Source organism: Athene cunicularia (assembly GCF_003259725.1).
Source record: "Athene cunicularia isolate RWA chromosome 6 unlocalized genomic scaffold, athCun1 chr6_part1, whole genome shotgun sequence".
Taxonomy (NCBI): domain Eukaryota; kingdom Metazoa; phylum Chordata; class Aves; order Strigiformes; family Strigidae; genus Athene; species Athene cunicularia.
Window position 1 is genome coordinate 14,474,014 of NW_020799105.1, and position 21,459 is coordinate 14,495,472.

The 21,459-nt window shown below is 39.8% G+C and overlaps 1 protein-coding gene across 1 annotated transcript in view; it reads right to left on the minus strand.

Annotated features, from left to right (window-relative positions):
- Positions 1-21,459, minus strand: part of LOC113481689 (VPS10 domain-containing receptor SorCS1-like) — a 181,089-nt gene that overhangs the window by 56,644 nt on the left and 102,986 nt on the right. Inside the window, exons 9-16 of the mRNA XM_026851517.1 lie at positions 19,269-19,448; positions 14,763-14,909; positions 8,502-8,604; positions 7,957-8,033; positions 6,699-6,790; positions 5,584-5,691; positions 4,436-4,553; positions 2,538-2,668 (exon numbers count right to left, since the gene is read on the minus strand). Coding sequence (XP_026707318.1) covers positions 2,538-2,668; positions 4,436-4,553; positions 5,584-5,691; positions 6,699-6,790; positions 7,957-8,033; positions 8,502-8,604; positions 14,763-14,909; positions 19,269-19,448 — 956 coding nt within the window. The remainder of the gene's footprint in view (positions 1-2,537; positions 2,669-4,435; positions 4,554-5,583; positions 5,692-6,698; positions 6,791-7,956; positions 8,034-8,501; positions 8,605-14,762; positions 14,910-19,268; positions 19,449-21,459) is intronic.

Here is a 21,459-nt window from a genome sequence, read left to right on the forward strand (position 1 = left end):
AAAAAGCTGCCCAGTTTATTTCAAGATTGCAAAATCAAGTGCAGTCAGCTAAGGGGCTTCTCCCTGCCTGCGGGACACATGTCCCCTTCAATCTCCTTCAATTAAGAGCCCTCCCCAGAAAAAAAAGAGAAATAGAGAACTCAAAAGCACTGCTGAAATGTCATCAGTGAGGATGATTAAAGTGCTTCTTCCTTTTGCAGGAAGGACCCCACAGAGGGCATCCTTCCACAGCAAGAATTCATTCACTGATTTCCCTCCAAATGCCTCTTTGGACCAACTTCTGCTGGGTGTATCAGCAGTGAAGCCTAGCGCAGAGTTCAACAAGGCGGGCACTGCTGGTATGGCAGAGGAGCAGCTTTGCCTTTCTTAGCACAATAAAACTGGGCTGAGAAATTCAGTTGAACCAGCAGAATTGCTTTTTTCTTGCCATCTTTTATCCTTCCTTCATAAACCTCTCTCTTCTGTTTCCCTGTGGCTTTTCTGTCCTTCTCTGGCAAATCTATGTAAAACTGTGTTGCTAAATATTTCTGAACTGAATGCTTAAAGCAATGTCTCAGTCTTTTTTTCCTCAGTCAGTGGGGAAGGAAGCTGAAATGGATAAAGTAAAAATCCAGATCTGAGGATTGTAGGAATAACAAGAACTCAGAAAGAATAGGAGGGGATCACGACAGTCTGCTCTAAACCAAAGCTGATTCCATCAGAAGGAGGAAGGCCTTACTAGGTCAGGAAGGCTTTCTACCAGTCAGCTCAGCACAGAGACCTGCAGTATTTTTAAGGGTATTTTTCTCAGGCTACTTTTAACAAGATGACTTTTGCAAAGTCCTAATTCTGCCTCTTCCAACAGATTTGAGGGAGCTTGTTGATGCTAGTGAACTGTGAGCATCTGTCATACATCCCCAACCATCCAAGTTTTCTCTTAAAGATTATCTCACAACTCAGCAGACTTTTTGCAGAAAGTTTCCTCGAAGTGAATGTAAAAGAAATAAAAGCATGTTCCCTCCAGCAAATGTCACCATGGTACTTTTGTTCTGTACCTAGCAAAAAAGTTTTGTAGTAGCAAACCACACAATCAATTTTAATGAAATAAAAACATACATTCTTAGAGAGAAGTTCTGGAAGCAAAGTGGATTTTCATCAGAAGAGTTTCATGAGTGTGTGTCCCTTAGGAGTGTAAGGGATTTAACCTCTAATGGACTGACCATGAGTCAATCCCACCAGTTATTCTCTTGAGCCTGGGCATGAGCTTAGCACAGCTTTGTACTGCATGCACTATAAAAGGGTCAAAATATTCTGGGAATTTCCTTCCCATTCATGTTTTTCTGGTTGGCAGATATCTTTTTTATATTACTAGCAATATCTTAAATGGTTGAAATACAAGACCTTTGGGCACCTAAATGATGAACGACACACAGAACTGATGTATCTTCTCTCTAACAGAGAACTCATTGGAGGATGAGGAAATAATCAGAAAACCATATTCAGTGAATCAGTGCCCAAGTGTGCTCATAATTTTTGTTGTTTGGTGTAAGAGGATTTACTTTTTTTGAAACATGGAAAAGCCTCCTGTGATTCTGTGACCTTATACAGAAAAACTGATATAACTAGTTATGGGAGGGTGAGAAAGAAAATGCTGTAAATTTTCATGGTCCTGGAGTGAACTCATATAACAAGAAACAAATATTTATAAGATGAACCCCTTCAGGGTGTGTGTTACAGATGCTGAGTTTAATTAATAATGTGGCATAGATCTAGCTGGGTGAGGCACAAAGGGTTTTTATCAGCACTGCCAAGGAGCCACCATTTCTCTCTTCTGAGATACTCTTGACTGTCTCAGACTTGGAGAAAACAGGTGACAGAGAGATTTCAATAATGTGGTTCCCTGCATTTTTTGTGCAAATTGCTGTGAGTCAGCAGGAATCCTGAAATGAAACTAGAAGCTGAACATTTTATCACACTATTCATAACTCACCAATGGACTCTATTTCCTATAGCATAGAGCAGAAGAGAAAAGACTTCAGAAGGAGATTAAACCAAACCATGAAGGCACTGTCTGTTGGATACTATCAAACATGACGGTCCAGATGTAAGAAATGCCCCAGGAATTCCCTAGATAACTTGATTTCCAGAATCTAGATATACATATATTTACTTTTACACATACATACGTGGTGTGTATATGTATAAAGAATTCATCTTATTTTTTATGCACACTATATATGTCTTACATACTACTTCCACAGACATCCCTGGTCATTGCTGAGGTTAGATGTGTTAAATGGGCCTTTTATCTTAATGCTGCACAGAGTTCAGATGTGACCTGGAAAATGGTTTGTTCAGCACCAGTTCTGTGGGAGCCTTAGCAGATTACATACACCTATTCCACCTTTCCTTCTTTTGACATACCTGCACTATCAGGGAGCAACTTATTTGGCCACTTACATGTTCATTAATTTCTATTCTCTGCAAGACTACAGCATCTCTAGTGAGCTCTGCATTGGTGTGGTAAAGAGCGCACAGTTCTTGTGCCCACTGCTCACCAGTCAAAGTCTGCCTCTGTGCACACACATGGCTCCGAGGTCATAGCCCCAGCATATTTTCCTTGCATGCATTTCTTCTCTGACTTGCGCTTCCTGTAGATCCTTTTTGCTCCCATGATGCAAGCTTCTCCCTGGAAACAAAACCAAAAATATCTTTCTCTGACACCCACCAGGCTATTTGTACCACCCATTTTTGCCAAGCCTGTGCAATGGGAGCTGTGACTCAAGGGAAGAGGATGGGAAGTCAAATGCCATGTCAGTACACTGGAGCTAATTAAAGCTACTGAAGCTTTAACTGAAACTAACACAGCTTTTCCAATACACACTAAGAAATTATCTGAGGTTACTTATGTATCTGATTCAGTTCTGATTTTGTTCCAAATCCAATGAGTAATTGATCCAGGCCCATTTCTCGTTTATAGATTAGTTTCACAGCAACTGAAAACACAGTCTGATCCCTCTGCAATCTGAGACACAGAGCAGGTCTCTTTCTTTGGTCTGATCTCTTTGGCAATAATTTTGTTCATTAGAAACTAGTAATATATATGTATGTAAATACTTTCCACAGACTCTAAGTTCAGGTTTTACAGGGTTTGACTTGTAAAACTTTGTCTTTTCAATCCTGTCTTCAACACCCTACTAAATAATTCTATCTAGGGAACAAGGCTCAGCCTTGTAATCTCAATGGAAAGCAAATCAAAGGCCACAGCAGCCTTCCTAAAAATAGTTCTGCAAGCTCCAAAGCCAACATCCTCAAAGATAAACTGCAAAATCCTTGGCATTTTTGCTTATGCAAGCACAAGAAAGTAAAGAACAAAATACAGGGGGGTTGCACTTGTTACCTTTTATGCTGTTAAAATTGCTGTAGGAAAGAGAAGCTTTTCATGGCTTTGATTTGCCCATGAAACAGAAGGGCCCAAATGGCAACTGGTGTAAAATGCTATGCCTCCTTGAATTTCAAGGAAGCTGTACTGATTTTCAACATCTAAAGATCTAAGTCACAACTGGTAAGTCATAACATTTTTACTGTGGAGTTGTGCCTTGTGTGAGCAGCTAGTCTGAGTCAATCTACTTTCATTTCATATTCATTATTAAATTCTTTCCCAGTAAGTTATATACAGAAAGACAACCTTTGATGATATAAATGGGTGTTTCTCTTTAGACTTCACTGGAGCCTGTGGTGTTTATATAACCACAGAATTCAGGCCATGTTTTATTCTAACCTGATGTAACACAGGTTGTTGTGTCAAACTTAGCAGAGCTGGGAAGGTGCCCCAAGCCAGGCTCAGGCACTGTGTGGAGCACATTACCTTGCTGGGTACTTAAACAATGGTTCTGGGAGTGATGCAGCAGCAGCATCTGGGATGCAGGGGACAGGGCATGAGGGCCAAACAAACTGGGGAATAAAGTGCCTGACTCCCACAGCAGAAGTACCACTGCTGAGAGAGACAGAACAAGGATGAAACCAAGGGAGTAAGAAATGAGTCTGAGAGGTCAGGAATTTGGAGAAACCAGTGTGAAAGCAACTAGAAGGGTCTCAAGACACCGGCTCTGAGGACACTGAAGGAGGAAGAGAAAGGAGGTAAGGACAGGGAAATTGGATGGAAGATGTAAGAGTAAAGGAGCTCAGGCCTCTTCCAGTGGCAGTGCTTCTGCTGTTGTTGCATTCTTCACCTCTGGATAAGTCTGAGATAATTGCCTGCATGGAGAATGAAACCCAAAATGCTCCTCAGGGCTCTCAGTCTGAGGCCAACACACCTATGTAGTAAAACAGACCCATCCAGTAAGCAATAATCTGATACACCAAACAAACAAAGAAGAGATATTGGATCACACTGGCCTTTAATTGTATGATCATTAGCTGCTTCAGGTCAGATCCCAGCCTCCTTGCTTCTCACCTGGCTATGGAGTTGCCAGGGCCTGTAGTCCTCTTCTGCACACCTCCGATCAAAAATGGACTTGTAGTCTACTTTCACCAGCTGCCACTCTGAACGGTGGCTGAAATGTCCAAACACTCTACAGAATCCAGTAGAAAGAGCATACAGTAAAAAGTAGCACCAGATGGAGTGTGATAGTTACAGAGATACACTCACCCACAAATTTCCAACAGAGATTGCTTTAGAAGTGACAGTCCCACTGATTTTTATTTGACTGACATAGTGGAAGTGATACTTAGATTGCTAAATATCTACAACCCTTTTAAAAATTGCATGTAGCTTTTATCCTGTGGATCATTATTCTCCCACTTACATCAATCTGCAAAATGACTATACAGGGAAGACTTGTGTGGGGCCAGAGACAGTTATACCTATAGGAGTTTGATATCTCAATTGTAAAACTTTCAAAATCCCTTCCACACAAATTAAAATCAGAACCCGAAGGGAACATTCTTCATGCACCTCTATTAACTCAGGCTGTTCTCCAAACCACATATTCTCTTTATTACAGGTCAGTCCATTTTTTTACAGACAGAAACTGAATTTTCCTTCTGTTTTTGCAAATCTGATCTCAGGTAAAATGTCACAGTTTCTGGCACGGTGAATCTAGATTTATGCACCATGCAGAATTCAGCATACCATGTTGAAACTCATCATAATTTTTCATGAGTCAGACTCCAGGCAACATTTTGTCATTCATTTTTACAAAAGAATGACTTAATTTTTCTGTCTGTTTAAAAAATTTTAAAAAAAAAAAAAAAAAAAAAAGAAAGTAGCAGCAAAAACTCTGTTACAAAAATGCCGCAACTTTTTTATTTCAAATATTCATCTGCTGAGCTTTAAACCACATTGAATTTGAGGAGTCAGGTTTCATGCTGATAAGCTAAGTGACAATGTTTTTGCAGCTTGCAAGCAACCATGTTGTCATTCCTTCAATCATATCACAAATAAACACTGATGATTTATAAGCAACAGAAGACTGCATACTCCTGGCTTCAGATAGTACTTGGTTTGGCCCTCAACCAGAAAAGCTATTGTTACGAACAACTCTCGTAAGATATTTATGGTGCAGTTCCCATCAACAGTAGCATGATGTCATGCTCACTTACGTCATGATGAGAGTTTCTTCTCCAGGCTCCCCTAAAACTCCATCTACAAACAGTGGGAGGGACGTGAAACTGTACTTGCTCCAAGATCTCCCTTCATCAAAACTTAACCTAGTAGAGAAAGCAGAATTAGTGTCTTCCTTACTCTCCTCCTACTTTACTTGAGGAGATCCTAGGCCACTACAGCTGCTACAGAGAAGTGGGAAACAGCTTCTGTTCTTGGGTAATGCATTTTTAATCCTTTAAATAACTATTTTTTGGGGAAGCATTGTAAATCAAAGCATTGATCAAACTTGTTTGGCATCATACCACTAACCCATGGCCAACACTTAAGTGGTAGAAACTAATGAAGTTATGTTAGAGATTGATGCCTTACATGCAAAATGTAGTTTAGGGCTAAGATTTTTTAAAAATAAACAAGCAATTTTGAGCATCTTATTTTTGGGTCCCTAATATAAGACATTTTAAGGATGTAAGATTTCTGGGGCACAAGAGCTTTGCCTCTTCTGGCCAGCAGTCTTCCCTGTGGTGGGTGTATGTGTATGTCAAAGTTTGGAATCATTCATCACTTCTTAAACTTGGATCTGTGTGTTTCAGATATCAATATGACACTGATTGTGGTTGAAGTAAATAATGCAAACCAGCACTATATTCTACCTACCACACAAACTTAAGAGTGCTAACTAGCAGATGCACTTTTGCCTTATTGGCTGCATAACCCTGAATCTATTCAATAAAACTCTGGTTCATAGGTCCTGTCTGCCACATTGAAGACAAGTCCATCAGTAATTCTGAAAATAAAGAGTACTTTGGTAACTTAGTAAGAGACAAAGCCATAATCCAGATACATATTACATAAATAACCAAACTCAAGAAGTCAAGTTGTGGTAAACCTTGAAAGTTGTGGAATTACATTGATGATATCTCAGATCTGGCCAAACTGAAACTATGTAAACTGGAATTGCCAAGATTTCTTAGATTTATCTGAGTTAATGTTTGCCAGTATCTTAAATGATGTTTTCTAGATTGTAGCTACAGAAAATTCTGGATGCAACCTAACTGTCTGCTTCCTAGCACGTGAAAAAAGGGACAGCAGACATTTAGCACAGAGTCATTACCAGAGATGTCTGATAGGCAGAGATGTGTGTTTCATGGCAACCAGTACTCCACCTTGATCCAGGTACAGAACACTGTGCTCTTCCTCAAAGATCTGGGGGGGAGAAAAAAAGCATGTATTTATATCTATTTTCCTTAGTATTAAGAAAATGTCATTGTTCTATAAGTACAATCATGACAGAGGACAGGTACATGCTAAGGCAGTTATGAAGCAGAGGAAGACATTCTGTATAGACACCATTTCTGGCTTTTATTTTTTTTCATTTGGGTTGGGTTTTTTATTATTTTTGAGATCCTTAGCTCCCTGCTATTGGTTGACAGAAAGTTAGAAACATGAGTTTCTGCAAAGATCATTTCCCTCCTTTTGATGACAGACTTTTGTTTAAAGAAGAACTTCATGTGTTTGCATGTATCTGGTCCTATCTCACATAAGTAGACGAAAAATGAGGGCTTGTCAAACATTGTAAAATAATTAAATCCCTGGAATATCAAATATTTTAAAAGATTTTATTTTCCTATGTCTTTTTTGTATTAGCTTTCTGCAAGCATCTGCTCTCCAGTTCATACAGCAGCATTTGTCACACTCTCCATGACTTGATAACCCATCCAGAAAATAGAATAATAGAACTTCCTATTCTGAAGATAAACAGATTAAAGGGTAGCAATGCTCTGTTAACAGGTGAGATTCCACTAAATATTAGGAACTTGAATTCACTTCATCATCCAGTCTCTTTCCACATGTAGAGATAGGTAGCTTCAGAAAAGATGCATTTTTCTCCATTAGTTTAAGATCATGCCAAAATAATCCATTTAAACAGGCACTGAACTTTAGACAAGTCAGCATAGGTGAAATGAGTCCTACATGGAGTGAGGGCAAGCAGACCAGTGTAACTGCTGATTCTTGATAAAGTATAAATATGGACAAAGAGAAAAATGATTTGATTGTTACAAGGGATATACAACAGTAAAAGGAAACACATTTTCTCTCGTTAGTATTCATATTTTAATCTGCTTTCTTTGCTACAGGGTCAAACTGAAGTCAAATTGAGTACAATTTTCTGTTATATGAAGTCTAACGAATTATTCAGTCTTTTTCTTCAGGCATCTCTCTATCTCTCAGAAGTGAAGTTTACCCTTTTGTAAAGATTTGCAAAAAGCTACTCTGAACCAAAAGAAACACAAATTAAGTGACAGTTTTAATCTACTTTTATGACATTATCCTATGATTATTATTTAAACTTGTGATTCTGTATCATTTACCTGTCTCCAAGTGTTCCCAGCATCAGAAGAAACAAACATGCTGATGTCATCGTCTGATAGTTCAGTGCCTATATTACCTGTGAGATGAGCATTGATTAGTGATGCAACACTCTAAGTAAACAGTAGAATCAGAAAATCAGGGAGTAAATGTATTTATTTACCTTTTGCAATTATAGAACTTCTAGTTGTAAGAAAAGAAAGACGGGGAAGGGAAAGACTTTCAGTCTGAAGAAAAAATATATATAAGAGATCCAATCCATACAGGTCTACACACCTCCATATGCAAAGGAAATACCCTGATTTGAATCTTATGTTCACAGGAGTAGAGGACTAGAAGTGATCTCCTCAGTCTTGAAGGCCAGTTTCCACAAAAAACATGACAAGTTGAAGGTCCATAAGGACTTCCATTTGATAGCCTGCCTTCCTTACCAATACTGGTGGTGTGACACCTCACAAGCCATTCAACACCCTCCGCACCCACCACAACCTCAAAATTCTGTCAGTGTTTTCACATGATACACAGGCAATCTTTAAGTGTTTCATACCTGAAGCTACAATAATACTGGGGGCAGTGTCTCGGCTGGCGATGTTTCCTGAGGTATAGGGATTCTCTGAAACCTTCAGGTGAAGATGAAGGGAGCAATAGGGCTATGGAGAAAGGAGAAATAAAAGTAAAAAGCTGACACAACATGAAATGCATGCACCTATTTCTACAGGCTTAGAAATACACAGTGTCTTCCTGTATTACTTCCTAACCACTGCATTCAGCCCTTAGAAAGACACAGCCACTGTCTTGATTCTGTTGCAAGAGCTTCGCTATCACTTTCTGATGCAACCTTTTCCCACTGGTAAATTGATTTGCTAGGCTGAATCCCTCTCCCAAGGACAAGATCTTTGAGGCTGTACGCACAAAGGAGGCAACCAAGCTTGCAAGGAAAGGTAATAGTAAGGACTACCTAGCTCCCCCGGCTCTTAGCTCTCTCAGAAGCAAGCAAGGCTGAAATATGATGAAGTGATTCTCAGACCAGCACTGTCCAAGCTATCTCTGCAACAAGATGCAATATAACCCTCTCAGTGTGGTGCTGAGTCACCACTAATTAGCCATGAGAAACAACTTAATTCAGACAGAGTCATACCATTTCTTGACTCTGAGTATTGTTGACAAATGACTCTGTTCTGCACTGTACTAAGAAGAAGTACCAAGACTGGAAAGTGTTAGTTTAAAAATTGTTTAAAACAATGCTTCATTGCCCCATCTGGATGTGACCTTTGATTTTGCAATACAAATGCATCCATGGAAACTTCACCTATTTGTTACTGATTTTGTATGTCAAGTACTCAGATAAGATAGGAGTGGTACAGAATACATCAGCTGAGAAAGAAGGTTAGACAGACAGGCAGATTTCCAAAGTTGCCGTTACAATTCCCCCCAGATCTGTACTGTGATAACTTCTGAAAATTTCTGATTATTTTTGCCCACTCTTGGATTTTCAGTATCTTTTTCCTTCCAAACCTTATGAAGAGCCCTTCATGAAACGTTCTAAAGGAAGGGAGGTAGAAAAATACTGTCAAGAAAACCTGAAACAAACTGACCCAATCGAGGGGGACATCACATGGGAACACAAATACAGCAAAGCCCATGTTTCAGCTTGCATGGATTAAAGATGAGCATGAGAGGCTATGCAGAAGGAACTTCAGGCAGGTCTTTCTGGCTAATATTTTTATTAGCCAGAAGGCTAGGTCTGCAGCCCCAAAAGTTCTGTAACCTTCCTCTGCAGGATACCTAGCCCCACAGGTCATTGGAGGAAGATGACTCATCCATCCCATCTCAGAGTAGGTCTATGACCCTGAAATAAAAATCCCCCTGTGGAGAATGGCAGGGTTTTTTTTGCAAAGGCAAATGACAGTGGTGAGGAGGGATGGGAACTCTCACTTATGTGAGACAGGAAAAGGGGACACGGGTCGTGCAGAAGGGAACACAATCTGCCAAATGGAATGTACTGAGCAGCTTAACTCTAACTGACAGCTTTGTGAGGGCAGCCACTGGAGCAGCCTGAGGGTGCAGGGAGGGAGTGGAAACCAAATCAAGCTGACATGCATGCAGGAAGTGAAAAAGCATTGCAAGAGCATGAATTCTTTCCTTTTACATTTTTATATATTGTGAAAAGACTAAATACAGAAGATATTTTTAAAACAAACTAACATACTCCAAGCTCACTTCAGCATTTTGAAGACAGAAACTAATGGCAGCAACTCAGCCGATTCCCCACGCTGGCAGTCACCAATTTTGTGTTTCCTGTCATTGCCTAGTACCCAGCTGTTCTAGCTGCTGCACAGACACCAAGGGAAAGACAACCACTGCCACGGAGCATTTACAACCTAGGTAGAAGATAAAGCATGAGTGGCACAGGCCATAGCTCTGCTCACTGCCATAGTTCTTACAATCATGGTGGAGTTCATTACATGCTTCCTAATAACTTCAAGCCAGCACTTTTATGCTCCCCTCTCTAGAAGTTCATCACTCCTTAGTAAAATTTCTCATAAATACCCACAAACCCACTTTTTGGCTGTTCTGCAAAGTCTACCCGTACAGTCTCCAATGGCATGACACCCACAAAACAGTTATTAGTGACTGTTCCTGATCAGGAGTGGAGAAAAGTATTATAACACAAGGATGATGCTAGGCACCATTCACAAACCTAGGACTAGTCACAGTATTAGCAAGGAGCAGTGGAGATAAACACTTCCAGGAGAATTATTCAAAACACCTCACTTAGATGCTTAAATTATTCTGTAGCAGATGGCATGAATGCCCCCCCTTATGAGAAAAGGGTCTTTGTCCTGAAATCCTTATAATCCATACAGACAAGACAAACAAAATGTGGGAAGGAATAAACAGATGTCTGGGGAAGGGAGACACAGAGAAAATAAATGACTTGCCCAAGGAAACTGGAGATAGGCCTAAAAATTGAATCAAGATTCTCCTGAGATTCAGCCCTGTGTTTTAACCACAAGACCATCCTTGAAAGCTAATTGATTAACTCTCCTAGACACAACTTGCAAGATAGAATTACTACTCAGTTAAACACTTCATAGCACAAGATAAGTATTAAACAAAACCAGCATCTCTGGCATAACACCTTAGCAGCTATTTTATGAAGATTAAGTGTATTCAACTTAGAAAACAAGTGGTGTAAACAAGAAAAACAAAACCATGGGATTAGATAGAATTTCATTGCTTTCCTCCATCCTCATTATTCAGAGCCATCTCACAAAAAATGCAAATAAATTCTTTGAGTTGCTTTGAAAAAAAAACACCTCGAGTGTACTGTCAGTAGAGGGATGGTTCCGTCTGGCTCACTTAGTGTTTCAACCAGATTCCCTCTTAACCTCCTTAGCTGCCAATTTAGCTGCTACGTCCTTATTTCTGCGTTAATTCTTCCTTAGTTTAGGTTCAAAGACCAGATGCACAGAGGACACAGCATTGCACTTGCAGACTGGGGACTGCCCTGTTACTCTGGGAAAGGGCAGACCCCATTCTGCCAACAAGCTGGAACATATGTCATTGCTGTCTCCTGAGCTACTGCTAGAGACAATTATGCCAAAAAGCAGCAGTGTGAAAGCATTAGTATCTGCTGTGGACTAAGGATGGAAGCTAAGCTAGATGTACGATGGACTATTAAGAATTCACTTTGCTATCCCATAAGAAAAAGCAGAATCATGCCAGGAACAGTAATATGTAGAAGGAAAAGGAGAAACTGATGTAAGGAGGTAAAAAAAAGTGGTGATACAGGGATAGACAGAGTGTGACTAAAGAAGTGAGTGGAATTTGTGAACTGTTTAAATACTACAGTTATGTCACATTGACAGGGAACAGAATTGCCTCAGAGCAGGAAAGAATTCCTTTTCTCCACATTTTTCCTCAGAAGAATGTCCTTATTTCAGGATCCCTGACTTATTTCCAGGCACACACATTTCCAGTGCTCTTGCTTCAAAAATTTCCCTACCACTCCCAACTTGTGTGGTCTCTTCTTTATCATTTCTTGAATTTTTTCATTCTATATTCTGCCTTCATCTTCCCCCACCATTAAGTGTGAAACTCAGATCTTTAAATAGCTTGTCTCTCTCTTGCAGGTTATTTTACTCGGTGGTTTTGGTGCCTTTTCTTTATCATTATCCTCCCTTTCTCTTGCAGGCTGACTGCCTGCTCCTGTAAAAGACATAACAAGTCAGTTTAGTCCAGGTTTCATCTATTTGCTTTCTTGCAAATTTGCAAGTTGACCACCTGACACCCTGCATGCTCAGCTGATAATCCCTGCTCTGATACCATTCCACTAGTTTGCTACAATCTAAGCATGAAGAGGTGCTCAGACACACTCAGACAAGGAAAGAGGCCTCTTGCCTGTTTTTCCTGATGTTAACGAAGAAGAAAAATAAACATGATTGAATATTCCTCTGGCTTTATCACAGGCAAGGGCTAAGTTCTTTTTCATTCTCTCTCTGGAAGAGCAAAGACTGAGCTACATGGTTTAGGTCCACTGAGGATTTGTTCTTTACCAAACTTACAGACAGATTTCCACAGATGCCCACAGACCTGAGATGCCTACCCCAGCCCCAATCACGGAGCATTTAAGAAGTGGCTGCTTCCCAGTGCAAACAGGATGACAAGCCTACATCAAGCCTGCACAGGTGGAAGCACTTCTCAGAGCAAGTACACGCAGAGTAAAATAAAAATGAACCAGTATTTAAGTAGAGGTTTGTGCATAGTGAAGCTACAAGGATGCAAATGCAATCCACAGAGAACAAAATGCTTCTCTGGGTCAGTTCTCACTATGTACCTACAAGTGTCCAGACTCATGACCCTTTGTTCAAGTCTACCACCCTCAAGGGAATTTCAGTTTTTCCAGGCATATATGGTCTAATTTTAAATGAAATGAATTGTTCTCAGGTGCCAACGAGTATAGCAGCAGATACAGTAAAGCTGGTAAGGCTTAAGGGAGCCATAATCCCCTCTATCCATAAGAACCATCCAGCCCTGGTTTATATGGAGTCATACAACCACTTCCACTGTATCATGGATAACTGCAGGGACAGCATACCCTTGTATATAAAATACACAGTCCCTGCAAACGACGGTTTCATAAGGACCCCACAGAGTAGTACCTCTGGCTCATTTATAACCACAATGGCAAGTCAGATCTCTCTTGATTGGTGAACAACAATACCAAGAAAGACCTTTTCTCAGAACTCAAATTTCAAATTTATGGAAAAAGAATAACGTTTACTTTGATTATTTTACTTGCCTGCATAGTTTTTATTTCTTTTGTCTTGCCAGCCCCCTAAAATATTATACTATCTTATCATATAATAAAAATCTTGGGTTGCTGATAAAATTGGTCATAATTTGAAAAAGCCAAGGTGTTTTTTTTTTACCAAATATGTTCACTTGAGTGAAAATTAGATTACAATCTATTTGAAACACATACACTACTACACATAGCCCCTTCCAAAAAATTCAATTGTTTTACATCTACAAAGTTTTCTGAATATCATCTTTTCAGTTTTCATCTCATAAAAAGTTTTAATTTTAAAATGCCTTTAGTTACAATTCTTAAAACCTGGAAGAAGAAAACAAACCCAACAAATTTAGTCATACTCTGAAATAACTCTTCTGTTTGACCCCCAGTCTTCCCTATTCATTTTTTCCAAACTGGATGAAAAATGCTAGGCTTGCATTTTGCCTTAATAAAAAAATCAATTCTTTGAACAGTTTCAAATATCAAGTTATTTATTCTTTGCTCTTGTAATAATGCACAGGATTCAGTTAAGAGATTAGTGTAGCATTCAGCTACTTACCACAATGCACCAAATATAACACTGTTTCAGATTCTAACAAACTTACAGCCTCAAAATGAGAAACAACTTTTTTTTTTCCTTTTTTTTTTTTTTTGATGGAAAACAACATGCAGGTACAGGACAGCAGGAGGAAGTGCAGTCTAAAAAATGCCCCCGATTCTGCCTGCAGTCATGTTAGAATTTGTGTAACATAAAGGTATTGAGAATCCCAAAGGCTAGGGTTATGAGTATTACCCCACTACAGTGTACAGATTATACTGCCTGAAAAATACGTCAAGAGCAGACTAAACTTTTTATTTTGACAGAGATCTCCAATTCTATTCACACTGGTTATATTTCACTTTCACCCTTGGAACCTGTTTACCTATAACGATGATTAAAGACTTATCTAAATGTTGATCTATATCAGTAAGTACAAAGATAGATACATTATACACCCAACACATAGCTATACATATATATTTGGATGAATGTGTCGATTTTCACTTCTGAGATCAAAGAGAAATGGATAAATATTAATACTGCCAACAGAGCAGCCTGAAAGAAATAAGAGCCTTCCTTTCCTCTGAACCTGTCTCAACTTAATCAGGTCCTGAAAATTCCTAAACTACGATAGCTCACTCCTCCCATCTAGTGTCCAGAGAACCAACTGCGCAGAAACGGCATCCAGCTTCACCTACTGTTCAAGGGGAGACCATCAGTTGTGCAGAAGGAAGCTATCTACGATGCTTCCTTATGTTCCAGAAATTAAATTAAGCAAAAATTACAATGCCAGCTCTTGCACTATTACCTGGCCGCCCAAGCTGATGTACTGCACTTTTAATATGCCATACTCCCTCCATGAGATACATTGCATGGAGATAGGAGCTGCCTGCTCCTTCTTTTGTTACCTGGTAGAAAAAGATTGTTCTGGGATGTTACCACCCCCCAAGCTGCCCCCAGGTACTTACTAGGAGACAGTGAACGGGGTTTCCTCTCAGATCAGTGTCCGGAGCCTGCAACAAACTCCAGTCTCTCCCTTTATTGTAGGTGATGAAAGTTTTCACTTGGTTGTCAATCTTCTTGTTAGCCAAGAACATTCCCTTTATCCCTGCTACCTAGGAAAAATTGACATGGCTGAAAAATAGATCAAGCCGATGCAGGTTCTGTGCATGTGTCTCTCTTGCCCTGTCAAACCCAACAGGGACCTGGTGGCTCTGTCAATGTGGGAAATGATAGGGCAAGAATTGCCAAGCAGTAGGAAGGCAAATTGAGGTGCTGAGGACAAGATAAGACCATCACAGGTGGAAAGGTGACAAATAGAAAAGAAAGCTTATATTTCAAAATCATCATGAGAACATGGTAAGATGTCAATAGCATTATTTGTGAAATGACAAACTCTCAACTGTGTAGGCATCCTTCCTCCTGAAAGATGAAATAAGTACAGGGCAATTATTTGTCTCTTGCACTGCAGTAGCAGGAAACAGCAGCAATTCTGGCCTTGCAAAGAAGATGGCAACACACACATAAACTTGCAATTCAGTGCTTCTATTCTCATATAGCCTAAGACATTTCATCTGAGGATCCCAATGCATTTCATAATTATCAGTGTTTCAACTTGGGGCACGGAGGTATTTTTATTACTTTTTTGTATTTTGAGGAAACCAAATAACTGGTGATTCAAGCAAGGCCACCCAGAATGCTAGTTATAGAGCTAGCAATGAGATTACAATCCTTTTTTTTTTTTTTTTCCTGGTGTTTTACCCAGTAGCTTTACTCTATAGACCTGAAGGAGGATTTTGGAAAGGTGTGATGCTAACAGACTCATATTGGAACCAAGCCCAAAAGTGTCTTAGTGGGGAGAAAAAAAGTCAACCTCAAACCACAACTCACACTGCAGAATGTTCCCATCTTCTCAGCACACTGAAAATCAATAGCCCAATAGTTGCTTCACCTTGCGAATGAATTTGTTAGGCTGTCATTCTGCAATCTGAGTGCTGCAATAAAAAGGGATGTGAAATCTGGAGAGCGGGGAAAGTGAGAAACTTTTTGGTTTCCAGCAAGTCTGTTCAGTCATCCACCACATCTCTTCTGACGTAGAGCTAGTACACAGAATCATTCATATGGACTTTTTTTTTTTCATAGAGATTATAACTTAAATGGCATCACATGGTAAATGGTTACGCAACAGACTCAAAGTTTGTTCCAGCTCAACTGATTTAATTATGTGGCTGGATTTGGACGCTACAGCTTCCAGTGAAGAGGACCTTACAGGACTTTAAGTTACATGCTGTAGGACTACTAGTGTACCGTGCATAGGTGTAGTACATTGGTGTACTTAGTCATCCTGAGTAGTTTTCTGCTATTGCAGAAATGGCACTGAATTTCATTTGAGGTTATGTAAAAACTTAGACATGACTTGCCATAATGGACAATAGTCTTTAAATTAAGTAGTTAACTAATTTATTGCTAATATAAGCATAAAAAGATAATACTTCCAATTTCTTAGCTGGAATGTGTAGTCCCACCCAACTAAGTATTCAGGATTTTTTTGGTTGTAGTAGAAAGGCACTCTGAAAAGACAAGGGTACTCTGTCTCCCAGTGATATTGCATGAATAGACAGGGCTGGAAAAATAACATAGTTCTGCCTTTACTACCAGAGGCCAGAGCCTATAGCTCCATTTGTACTTTTCTTTGTTGTTGTCCTGAAATAGTTGTATTATATAGTCCCTGGGAAATGCTGGCCATAAATGATTAAAGAGCGTTTTATATATCAGGTGATAAATGTGTTCTGAAATCCTGTGAATTTTTCTTTTTATGATTCTAGTCATGGGCTGGGACTCAGAATCCTTTCCCAGGAAAGCAAAGCGTAAGTTATACTGTCAGTCTTGGATAGCTTTAGCTTAAAAAAAGACCACACACACTATACATGTTTGTGTACTCTCAGTAGGAAGAGATACACCTAATGTATATACACAACCTTGACACACACAATGATCTGTTCATCTCTGCTGTTCATACAATCGTAAGAGAGACACTCACGTAAGTAAGTGCATGACCACCAGTGGTCAGAGAGAAAAGCACTCACTCCATCAGCTCCCACACAGGTATTGTAGACAATCCTCACCGCCCCGAATGCATTGTGTGCAGATACAAATGCTGTCTACAGTTTTAGAAAGATTCATACAAGACACTCAAACACATAACTCAAAACACATGCTTCACTCCCTATCAAAAACTTCATACATCAAACATATACTTCCCATCCAAGATTCACACTGCTAAAAAAAACAAGTCCCAGAGTAATAGGCTTATATACTATAGTTACAGACACATCTCCTCATAGTCTGTTATCACTTCAGGCTTGTCTTGCTGTAGACCTGTCCAACTACAGAGCCAAACCACATCACTGGGGAGGTGCAGAAACTAGAAAGGGCACTCAGACCCAACGGCCAGAAATTTTTGCTCTTCCCTTGCTCTAGGATATGGTCTCTAGACAGCCCTTTTGTGACTGCACACTCACGAAGGTGGTGAAGAGCTATTCTCACACCCCATGCAGAAGCTGGAATAGTGTCCCTCCAGGAGTGATCTCCTCATCCTCTACAAGGTCCAGCAGCAGAAAAGCCCCCACACTGAAATAACAACCTCTGAGTGAAAGGCTCCTGATGACTTGCAGGAGAATAGAAGAGAGAACATGATGAGGCACCATGAAAGAACATTTTTTCTCTTCATGTCCAATGCAATTCCCCGTTGAGCAGCATTGAGCAGATTTATCCTTGATTAGTATCAGTTTAGGAAACTACACACACAAACACATTCACTACAGTGCAACCAGAATTTACTTCTAACACCTGACAAACATGCATACAGATACATGCACATTAAACAGGTCTTTCTCTGGCATCTTTTCAATCTTGCTTTTCTAAATATAACACTGTCACCGCAGAGGGACTCATTTTGTAATCTCTCCACTTCCTTTTAATTTATCTATGGATTTTTTTCTTCTCTCGTCTTCATATCCACTTACCCCCAGAGCATTCATCATTTGCAACAACCCTACAGAGAGAATCACGCTAGATGGCTTTCTGTTCCCTTCCAGCGAGAACATCAAATTGAAAGGAAGGTTTGTGCCAGGTTCAGTGTCAGCCAATATTCTTTATATCTAGATAATCAGCAGATATGACATTACAAGTCTGATTCCATCAATTTCAATCCAGGTTACTGTGTGGTGTCAGCCTAGTAAAACAAAACAAAGGTTGTTCTTTCCCCCTGGGATGCAGGACACCCTGCATAGTGCAGCAAAACTGCTTCTTGAGTTGACAGCAATAAGCGGCAACAGTTTTTCCATGGGCTGCCAGCACTGCTGAGAGATTAATAGTAAAAATCTCCAAATGACTGAAATGCCTGTCTCCATCCTCCTACAGTTCATCTGCATTTATGTACAACACTTGAACTCTCTGGACAATTCAAGCTGGTTTCCAAGTAAAGGGCAGCCGAAGGCAAACTACATAGCAGAGCTAATATTCAGATGGTGATGGGGAAAGCCATGAAGCATCTTCATTTTCAGAGGAACTCAGATCTAGTTCATGGCCTTTATCCTAAATGGTCCGAAAATCCCCTAGAGGAGACCTGAAAAGAGAAGCTGTCCTTTGAAACTGCAGCTGAGGACTGAATTTCTACTTAGCCAAGTGCTGTCTCCAGAAGTAGAACAGGCAGCAGAGCAAGAGAATTACAAGGGCACATTAGAATTTCTCTTCTTAGGATCAGTTGTCATAGAAGACAATGCAAATCGGCCTTTTCATAGGTGAGCTTAGGCAGAATGTACTTGTCAGAAAAAGGCTCAGGAGTAAAAGTGACATCAAAATGGGGTAGGAGAGCTTCCATGACCATGGGATAGCTCAGGAGGGCGTATCTAAAATCAGTTCAGTTCCAAGAATAGTCCAAGCTGAGGAAGGTGACAAACATAGCTGAAAACTTCTGTCTCTCCTTACTTCTAAACCACGAGATTAGACTGTCAGAAATGCAACAAAAATTGGAGAATCATGCTATTCAGAGTGTTGGGAGCTTTCAGAGCCATAGGCTGGACCAACATGGGTCAGCAGGATTTTGGAAGAGAAACTTAATGAGCTCCTCTTAGGGACTGAATGAACTATTCTACTACATTCTCCAATGCATATCTCCCTATGCACAAAAGAGCCACGAGCTCTTCCTCACCTGAAAACTACAGGAGAGTACAGCAGTGAAAGTGTTCATAATATTAGACTGGGCCCAAATTCAACACCTGTGTAAAACTTGTCCTTGAAACTCATAATTGCATTGAGGCCCTTAAGTAAAAGGAAGGTAAAACTATGGTTTTAGTCACTTTTTGGCTCTGCTGTTCGCTTGCATATTATGAGACTAAAGTGCAAGAAGGAAAGAGTACTGACACCATGTGAGATCCTGAGATACACATGATATGTTTGGAGTCATGACATACCTCATAGAGGTCAATCATCACATTCCCCTCCAGCCCTTGACTACTCTTGACATTTTCCAAGGCCAGGGTGAAGTACACCCCTCGGGTGTCGGAGATATACAGATTGTACGTGTCGTTCTGGTTCCACTCTTGTACAGCTGCAAACACCTGATTCTCATCTGTGCTGATAACATGCATGTCCTGGGGAAAGGAAAGAGAGGAAGGTTACTAGAGGGAGCTCTGCTCCATCATTTCCAAGGACATCAAAGTAATTGTGGAGAAGCAAGGGGTATATTTAGGCCGGATTTTAATCAGAAACTGTAGACAACACTCTTATAAGTGGATAATTCCATCCAGGAATATTTTACACCAACTCTCTTCTGCCAGTTTTCAAAGTGGTAATTAACTGATGAGGCGTTAATTGAACATTTACATTGGCAGTACAGTGTTATACAGCAGCACTTACCCCCCCTACCAACACTTACATTTTAATGAGTACTATCTTTGGGGGGTGGTGGGGGTGGTTTGTTATTTGGGGGTTTTTTCTGGCACCTGAGTGATTCCACTTGTGATTGTGACTGTAGATATTAAAAATGTGGGGTTTGTTCTATAAAAAGAGGAAAAAAGCAGCATCTGAAAACGTTGCTTCTTGCCTAGCGTTCAGAAACCTTGGGAGGTGATACAAGAAGGATCTAATAGGTTAATGTCTGCAGCCAGTGCTGCTGTTATTTATTATTTCTAATGACAGTGTGGACTAGAAGCCAAGGCCCTGGACCACTGTGCTAAACAGCCCCCATGAAATATAACAGAAAGACAGCTCTAATCCTCACTAGATGTAACGAGCAGAATTACAGTTAGATCACTAGTTTATGAGTGAGGTGTTTTTTGTTTTTTTTTTTACTCTGTTTGTACTGTGTGTTACAGCAGGCAGGAAGCAATTAAAAGATTGCATAATTAAAGAAAAAACAGAAACTATTAAACCTGATTTGCTCTTTCAGTGCCTGGAGAAATTATTACACAGTGGAACAAGCCACCGAGAGAGAGATTGTTATAATGAAATTCCCAGGCTCTATCTGCCCAGCACAGGCACCCTGATTTCTCTGGTGCAATAAAAATCTGTGAAGGTAGGAAAAGTGATGTAGATTTCTTAGCACCAGGTGATTCCCAGAAGATTCAGCTATTCTATCTGTTTCAGGCAGATATCCCGAAGTTATTCTGCTTCCATGAATCTCAGCCAGGGCTTTCTACATGCAAAACTGGGAACTTTTTCAGAAAATATACTCTTTGGAAGCTAATGCTACTTCTTCCTTCTGTTAGTAATAGCCTTTGACAATTCACTTTCTCGTGGTCTTGTAGAGGGAATTAATACTTCCAGATGGAGCCTTGTAATATACAGATGAAAAATAATATAATGAAGAAATCTGATCTATAAATTTGAAAGTGGATTCACCATGACTTAAGATTCAGAACAGTTGTTTGTTCATCCAGATCCAGAGATGAGTATGGAATGGATGAATATTCATTTGATTTACTTGCTTCTTTCCACTGGAGAAAAATATAACCTAGAAGATGGGTTGGTTTTGTGGAGGAACAGATTGGCTTAAATCTTGAGGCAATAAGAAAGGCAATATAAGTCCACTGCCTTCTACTAATTGTGGCTGTGAATAGAAATCCTCTCTTAGCTCCAGCTGTGCTAGTAGAAATTACTGCTGCAGCTGTTTGTCAGAGGCTCCTTATTTCAGACTGTCATCTTAGTCAATCTGCTGGTAGATCTACATGGCTAGGTGTTCACAATGTGCTTACAGCAACACTGGATATCACACTTCTAATCTCAAGTTTAAACTTTTGCATATGTGCATATGCACATGGGCAGACCCCTCTATTTAAACGTAGACAGAGATTATAAGTAAAACTTGTTTTGTCTAGTGAATGCACAGTTTCATTAACTTAACATTTTAATCAATAGTTTTGTAATAACCAGGGGAGACAGGTAAAAAGATATTTTGATCAACACCAGTAAAAACAAAAGGCAATTTAATGAATGCTTAAGAAGCAAATAAGTTAATTTATTCACTAGATGCTTCCTCAGTGTTGATCAGATCATGCTATTAAACGCAATTGTAAAGAAGATCCCAGTAAAGCTGAAAGAATTTAAGCTTAGAGAAGCAGTGATTACAACAGAATTGGCATAATATACATAGCACAGAAAGTA